This window comes from Pteropus vampyrus, unplaced genomic scaffold (assembly GCF_000151845.1).
Source record: "Pteropus vampyrus isolate Shadow unplaced genomic scaffold, Pvam_2.0 Scaffold415, whole genome shotgun sequence".
Lineage (NCBI taxonomy): Eukaryota > Metazoa > Chordata > Mammalia > Chiroptera > Pteropodidae > Pteropus > Pteropus vampyrus.
This window is the reverse complement of record NW_011889196.1, coordinates 207,620-215,837: the sequence shown is the minus strand read 5'-3', so window position 1 is coordinate 215,837 and position 8,218 is coordinate 207,620. Positions and strand designations below refer to the sequence as shown.

Genomic DNA, 8,218 nt, shown 5'->3' with positions numbered 1-8,218 from the left:
GACAGGTGATCTGGGTAGACACCGGAGTCCTGTCGTCAGAATAACGGGGCGCAGCGCGTCCCTGCGGCGTCAGGACATTCTCCGCCTCCCTGGCAGACACGCTGCGGGGTCGGTGGTCCTGTTGGGGCAGCGCGTGCGTGCGGGGCGTTGGAAAGGGAGTGGGAGGGGCGGTGACACCTAAGTAGATGTGGAAAGCACGTTGAAGTCACCCAGCTGTCACTGTTCCTATTTTTTAATCACCAGATGTATCGGAGTCATTATTTTTCCCAACTTCAAAGCAGAAACACGGCAGTATTCCTGCCGCCCAATCCAGAGACGGACTGGCTGTCTGTCACCACTGAGGAGGCTGCAGCAACACTTTAACGCAAGTGAATCTGAATAAAATCGAGATGCATTTTAGCGGGGGCCGCGCCCTCCCTGCTTAAGCATTTAGGTGCTTGGCGCCACCATCGGCGAGTGTGGCGCGGGCCTGCGGCTGCTCCCGCTGTGCCTAACCCGGCAGCGGTGAGCACAGGGTCGTGAACAGGTGCTGAGCCGTGTTCATGCGGAAACAGACAGCTGGTGTTTCTTGAGAGCTCATCCTCTACTGAGGTGAGCGTGTCCTGAGAATGTCACATGTGTCATTGCCACTCCCTGGCAGGAGGTCGCCGTCACCATCGCATTTGCTGGGTGAGGACACCCATGCCAGACAGGATGCTTCCCAGGGTCCCGAGAGGCCTGCAGAGCCAGCATCACACCCAGGTCTCGCCTCCAAAGCTTGAGCTCTCATGACAGAGAAAATTACTCTTAGGAGCAGACACATAATCCTGACTGCTTGAAAACGTTATTTTAGTTAAAATGCTACGGTGACTCATCGATGCGGCTCCTGTTACGATGTCATATCTGGAGTTTGTTCCTTTGACTTAGTTGTGGTCTCTTCTTAGGATGTGGCATCTGTTGAAACTCTGATCCTTCCTTAGCCTTCAAAATAACTTTGCCGTGATAATCAGAGAACTTGTGTTTTGCTTCGTTCCAGAAAATCACTCTGCACCTCCCGATGTAACCACGTACACCTCAGAACACTCCATACAAGTAGAAAGGCCGCAAGGCTCCACGACGTCGCGGACAGCCCCGAAGTATGGCAACGCCGAGCTCATGGAGACCGGCGACGGTACGTCCGGCCTGCTCTTCCTCCTCACGGACTGGTTTCCCCTCACCTGCCCTTCTGGGCCCACGACTGGGTGTGTTTCCTCTACACATAGTCACTCCCCGAGTCTGATCCGGCAGGTCCTTTAGGGACCTCCCGCAGAGAGGGGCGTAGTCCCAGGAACGCAGACAGCCTTCAAGTGGGCCAAGAGTTATTCCCTGTGGGAAAAATGACAATGCTGTGGGAATTTAGTCATGAGGAGAAAAGGAAAGTTTATAAGATTCTTGTCTTTTTGCTAACGAATAGCATTGGTTCAGCAGTTAACAAATTGCTGTGCAAGTGTTAAGAGCCTGAATGTTTACTTGGAAGGGCTAGGTGAGGTTAACTTTAAACAAATTAATTCGTAGATATGGGCCCATGTGGTGCTTTAGACTTCGGAAGAAAGTGTCGTTTTTTCCTCCATGTTGGAAAAAACATTAGCAATTTGATAAAACCCAGCAGTCAGGGTTCTCCTTCATTTCTCACACCTCACACCGTGCATTCTGACGACGATGGCCTTTCTGTTACCCAATCTGAAGTGGCATCTAGACCCCGAAGACGGGGCCTGGACCCAACCCCACCAGGCAGCGAGTGAGCCTCTCCATGGTGCCCAGGGCCCTCTGTCACCGTCACTGGCATGCGGTTCGTGAGCTCCCGTCGGCACGTTTGCAGTCACTCCAGCTTCCAGTACGAGTGGCTCCCCTGGGACGCTTTCCGAGGCAGCGTTCGCTCTAGTTCTCTGCCGGATTCTCTGTGTTGAGTTGGTTATGACTGTCGTTCTGGTCATCACCATTTTAATAACCTTGTTTCTGAAGTCTGTCACCCTCATCCACTTTCAGCTACACCCACATGCTGTCCCCGTGACCCACCCAAGTGCCATGTCCAGCCCAGCGTTTCTCAGCGTGTATCAGACTTGCCCGGGCCCTTGCTAGGAAGCAGACGCTGCCCCCCGCCCCCGCCCCACACATCTGGGCAGGTCCTGGGAATCGCCTCCATGTCCTAAACGCAGCAGGGAGAGAGTGGCCTTGGCCAAATGGTCTTTGATCCATCCGAACCGAGTCAAGTCTGACTCTTTACTGGGAAAATGTGTTAAGGTACTGAGAGTTCAGGGTTGTGTGCTTTTATGTATTTTCAAAATTATAAAATATTTTATGTCTCAATTCTGAAGGTGCCCACAGAGAATTTTAACACTATCTATTAAAATGTTTTCTATCCCACCTTCCCATGTGCCCACCATGAATTCCAGACTCTCAGGGAACCCACGTCGGCTGCTGGGGGCAAAAGCCAAGCCGGGGAGATGAGGCAGAACCATCCCATGGGGGACACGTAGGAGGTGTCGCGGATGGCGCTGGGGCAGTGCTCGCAGCGAGGTGGCACCTGACCAGTAGCTGCAGGGATGTCTCGTGATGCGAAAAGCACTGGGAGGTCCACCTGGGGAGTGGCGGGCCACCGTGCTCAGAAGGCACAGTCCTGCTCTGCGCAGGGCGCGTGGCCTTCACAGAGCTCCTGGTGCACGCAGACGCCGCTGGCCTGGAGCGGTACGTGTCAGACCTGGGAGCCCGCACCCAACCGACTCCGCCCTTTCTCTCTCAAGTGTCTCCTGAGCATGGGTTCTGCGCCAGGTGCCTCTGAGTACTCCCCGAGACAGGTGATCTGGGTAGACACCGGAGTCCTGTCAGAATAACAGGGCGCAGCGCGTCCCTGCGGCGTCAGGACATTCTCCGCCTCCCTGGCAGACACGCTGCGGGGTCGGTGGTCCTGTTGGGGCAGCGCGTGCGTGCGGGGCGTTGGAAAGGGAGTGGGAGGGGCGGTGACACCTAAGCAGATGTGGAAAGCACGTTGAAGTCACCCAGCTGTCACTGTTCCTATTTTTTAATCACCAGATATATCGGAGTCATTATTTTTCCCAACTTCAAAGCAGAAACACGGCAGTATTCCTGCCGCCCAATCCAGAGACGGATTGGCTGTCTGTCACCACTGAGGAGGCTGCAGCAACACTTTAACGCAAGTGAATCTGAATAAAATCGAGATGCATTTTAGCGGGGGCCGCGCCCTCCCTGCTTAAGCATTTAGGTGCTTGGCGCCACCATCGGCGAGTGTGGCGCGGGCCTGCGGCTGCTCCCGCTGTGCCTAACCCGGCAGCGGTGAGCACAGGGTCGTGAACAGGTGCTGAGCCGTGTTCATGCGGAAACAGACAGCTGGTGTTTCTTGAGAGCTCATCCTCTACCGAGGTGCGCGTGTCCTGAGAATGTCACATGTGTCATTGCCACTCCCTGGCAGGAGGTCGCCGTCACCATCGCATTTGCTGGGTGAGGACACCCATGCCAGACAGGATGCTTCCCAGGGTCCCGAGAGGCCTGCAGAGCCAGCATCACACCCAGGTCTCGCCTCCAAAGCTTGAGGTTTCATGACAGAGAAAATTACTCTTAGGAGCAGACACATAACCCTGACTGCTTGAAAACGTTATTTTAGTTAAAATGCTACGGTGACTCATCGATGTGGCTCCTGTTACGATGTCATATCTGGAGTTTGTTCCTTTGACTTAGTTGTGGTCTCTTCTTAGGATGTGGCATCTGTTGAAACTCTGATCCTTCCTTAGCCTTCAAAATAACTTTGCCGTGATAATCAGAGAACTTGTGTTTTGCTTCGTTCCAGAAAATCACTCTGCACCTCCCGATGTAACCACGTACACCTCAGAACACTCCATACAAGTAGAAAGGCCGCAAGGCTCCACGACGTCGCGGACAGCCCCGAAGTATGGCAACGCCGAGCTCATGGAGACCGGCGACGGTACGTCCGGCCTGCTCTTCCTCCTCACGGACTGGTTTCCCCTCACCTGCCCTTCTGGGCCCACGACTGGGTGTGTTTCCTCTACACATAGTCACTCCCCGAGTCTGATCCGGCAGGTCCTTTAGGGACCTCCCGCAGAGAGGGGCGTAGTCCCAGGAACGCAGACAGCCTTCAAGTGGGCCAAGAGTTATTCCCTGTGGGAAAAATGACAATGCTGTGGGAATTTAGTCATGAGGAGAAAAGGAAAGTTTATAAGATTCTTGTCTTTTTGCTAACGAATAGCATTGGTTCAGCAGTTAACAAATTGCTGTGCAAGTGTTAAGAGCCTGAATGTTTACTTGGAAGGGCTAGGTGAGGTTAACTTTAAACAAATTAATTCGTAGATATGGGCCCATGTGGTGCTTTAGACTTCGGAAGAAAGTGTCGTTTTTTCCTCCATGTTGGAAAAAACATTAGCAATTTGATAAAACCCAGCAGTCAGGGTTCTCCTTCATTTCTCACACCTCACACCGTGCATTCTGACGACGATGGCCTTTCTGTTACCCAATCTGAAGTGGCATCTAGACCCCGAAGACGGGGCCTGGACCCAACCCCACCAGGCAGCGAGTGAGCCTCTCCATGGTGCCCAGGGCCCTCTGTCACCGTCACTGGCATGCGGTTCGTGAGCTCCCGTCGGCACGTTTGCAGTCACTCCAGCTTCCAGTACGAGTGGCTCCCCTGGGACGCTTTCCGAGGCAGCGTTCGCTCTAGTTCTCTGCCGGATTCTCTGTGTTGAGTTGGTTATGACTGTCGTTCTGGTCATCACCATTTTAATAACCTTGTTTCTGAAGTCTGTCACCCTCATCCACTTTCAGCTACACCCACATGCTGTCCCCGTGACCCACCCAAGTGCCATGTCCAGCCCAGCGTTTCTCAGCGTGTATCAGACTTGCCCGGGCCCTTGCTAGGAAGCAGACGCTGCCCCCCGCCCCCGCCCCACACATCTGGGCAGGTCCTGGGAATCGCCTCCATGTCCTAAACGCAGCAGGGAGAGAGTGGCCTTGGCCAAATGGTCTTTGATCCATCCGAACCGAGTCAAGTCTGACTCTTTACTGGGAAAATGTGTTAAGATACTGAGAGTTCAGGGTTGTGTGCTTTTATGTATTTTCAAAATTATAAAATATTTTATGTCTCAATTCTGAAGGTGCCCACAGAGAATTTTAACACTATCTATTAAAATGTTTTCTATCGGACAGAAAATTTTCTCAAGTTCTGTCATATTCATTCTAAAAGCTGAGCTGTTTTTCTGATGCCACATGGAGAGGGAGGCCCCTCGGGCCGTGCCTCTCAGTCGTGTGGCCCTGTGCAGGCCCCGGTCTGCACCACCAGGCCCAGGGTTCCGCGCACCTTCCAGTGGGGGCGAAACCTACCCACGGTGGGTACTTCCGACCCGGCAATGATGTCAGCACCTTGGAAATCCTTTTGTTCATTAATTTGGATTATTTAGAATTTTTTAAATTTCTTTTCAAACGATCATTTCACTTATTCAGTTTTCAAAATGTCATATTCATTATAAAAAATATAATATGGTTTAATTGTTTTCAGTACACGTGGAGGAATGTATGCTAGTGTTCTGAAAAAAATTTGGAGACTTTAACTGCTGTGCTTGTAGAATGCATTTCTCGAACGTTCCATCAGGAGAGTGGACCTGAGACACGCGGAGGGACCCAGTGGTCACCTTGTGGACAGGCCTACTACAGTGCCCGTGAGACCTGGTCCCTGGCTTCTGTCAGGAGGGGCGGGGCGGGGTTAGTGTCATCACTGCAGGGCCCTCGTTTCTAGTGGGACGTCGTGTTGGCTGCTTGAGGCCGAGTGCCAGTGGTCTCAGGAGAGGTGGAACCTTGGCGGTCTCTCTGCTTGTTAGCTCTCTGGCCCCCGCTGAGCGGGGGGCCTGAGACAGTAGAGTGAGGAGGTGGCAGATCCTGTTGTGGGACTTGGAGGTGGGACCCAGCCCAGCCTCCCAACGTTACCAGGACAGAACGACCCATAGGTGGTGTCTGCTGCGTTGCTGTCCTCGCTTGGCTTCCCGGCTGGGTCACTGCGCTGGGACCGCCCACCAGCAGGCCGCCCTCACTCCGCGCAGCATCCTAGCTGAGACTTGGAGGGACACATCTCTCAAGGCCACTTCTGTGCCTCTTGGCACTGTGACAGGGCCGTGGGCGAGTGTTGTGGCCGGTTCCTGTGGTGCCTGTTCAGACGCATGCACTAAAGTTGGTCCTGCCCACGGTTCTGTCTTTCAGGAGTACCCGTAAGTAGCCGGGTGTCAGCGAAAATTCAGCAACTGGTCAATACCCTCAAGCGACCTAAGCGACCGCCATTACGGGAGTTCTTTGTCGATGACTTTGAAGAACTGTTAGAAGGTGAGAGCTCCTTGCCATCGCTTACACTTGTGGGCCTGCGGGCCTATAAATATGATGGTGTCTTTGGTACCCAGGCCACTTTACTTTTTAAGAACAGTAACCTTGGCGTTCACTAGAAGATGGGACTCTTCTCCAGAGACCGTGTAGGTGCTGTTCCCGCAGCTCTGTCCCGGGGGACAGGCACTCTCGAAGGCCTCTCTCAGGTCTCAGAAACTCAGATAGGTCACAGGAAATCTTTCCGACAGCGACACAGCTCCTCTGCGCAAGCTTAAGAGGAATGCAGGGAGCATGCGGCATTTGCGTTCGGCCGACACGCTTTACAAATCCAGGGGCTGCTGTCTTCACCCCCGAGTGTGCACAAGCCTTTTAGCACAGACACCTGAAGTCAAAACAAAATACACTTACTCCACCAAATGCAGGCTCTCGTGTTCTTGTTCTTTACACCCAAGTAGGACATGCTGGCTTTCTGGGCAGCAGGTGGAAGGAGGTTGCCAGTCACACACTGGGAGAAAGAAACCATTTCAAGAAGAGAGAAAAATCTCGGTTTCTCACCTACCTAAAGAGTTGGGCAAATTGTATTGTATTTTGAGTCACGTATTTGTGTTTTGCCTGAGAAAAGATCTGTGCTCGTTACTCATAGCAGTTTTAGCGAATAAAAGTTACATCTCATTCGTTAAGGACACAATGTAATTTAGCGAGGTCTGAGTTCTCTGGAGGCCAGGATTGCTCCTGTGCGCCATCAGTGACATTGCAAACCTGAGTGCTGCATTTCTGGACTCCGGGCACATTCGGATGGACAGCTCTACCTGCCTTCCGTTTGTAAATGCGCTCTGGTCTCCCCAGCGACCCCACCCAACGTTGCCTGGGAAGTCGTCGGAATTAAACGCCCTGTTACATCCATTGTTCTAGAAAAGCGTGTGTGCGGGTTTTCCATGCAGTGATAAACCTATGCTTCTTTAAGTGTAATTCTGGTTTCTTTAAGAGGAAAAACATGGTCATGCTAATGTGGATATATTTTTTTTGAAAAACCTCTTGTGTACATGTGTATTTAGTCCAGCAACCAGATCCAAACCAGCCCAAACCAGAGGGAGCGCAGATGTTGGCCATGCGCGGGGAGCAGCTGGGCGTAGTTACGAACTGGCCCCCGTCTTTAGAAGCCGCCCTGCAGCGATGGGGGACCATCTCGCCAAAGGCCCCGTGCTTGACCACGATGGACACGAATGGGAAGCCCCTGTACATCCTCACTTACGGTAACCCTTCGAGGCCCACCTGCCTGTTCGCGTACGCTCACACCTGCTGCCTTCTGGGTGGCTAACGGGCACTGGTGCGGCCTTATGCTTCCGGTCCGGAAATACATGGACTCCGAAAGGAAATAGTTTAGGAAAATTATTTGGTTTGAGTAAGAAAAGTTATTAATTGTTAAATGATTTTTTGAGTAAAATCCAGAAATGGCTCCCAAAGCTTGCTTATCGTGACTTCACGAGGTTGGAGTTTACCTCCTGGGTCATAGATGTGCTGTTCTCAAAATCAGCCCTCCTGGGAAGGGTTGGTGGTTGAAGAATGTGTAGCCAACTCTGTGACACGTATCGTTCAGAAGAAGTGAAATCCTTCTCCAAAGCGCTTTTTTAGAAAACAAGAGCCAGAAGCTTCCTAAACTTCTTCATCCAGTGCGATTGACACAGTCTGAGTTCTCAGGTATAGTTAACTGTACCAAAGGGGCCCGATCTCTGTTCCGTGGATCAGGCCATGGGAAGGCAGATCGTCAGGTCCTTTTCACACTGTCCGCTGCAGCTTTGCAGAGGAACCAGCTCAATATCACATCTGCATGCGTAAGGGTAGATTACTTTTTGTTTTGTTTTGTTTT

The 8,218-nt window shown here is 52.3% G+C and overlaps 1 protein-coding gene across 1 annotated transcript in view; it reads left to right on the top strand.

Annotated features, from left to right (window-relative positions):
* Positions 1-8,218, top strand: part of DIP2C (disco interacting protein 2 homolog C) — a 236,658-nt gene that overhangs the window by 170,051 nt on the left and 58,389 nt on the right. Inside the window, exons 7-11 of the mRNA XM_023523799.1 lie at positions 1,016-1,150; positions 2,649-2,703; positions 3,753-3,955; positions 6,235-6,354; positions 7,407-7,604. Of these exons, the coding sequence (XP_023379567.1) occupies positions 1,016-1,150; positions 2,649-2,703; positions 3,753-3,955; positions 6,235-6,354; positions 7,407-7,604 (711 nt within the window). The remainder of the gene's footprint in view (positions 1-1,015; positions 1,151-2,648; positions 2,704-3,752; positions 3,956-6,234; positions 6,355-7,406; positions 7,605-8,218) is intronic.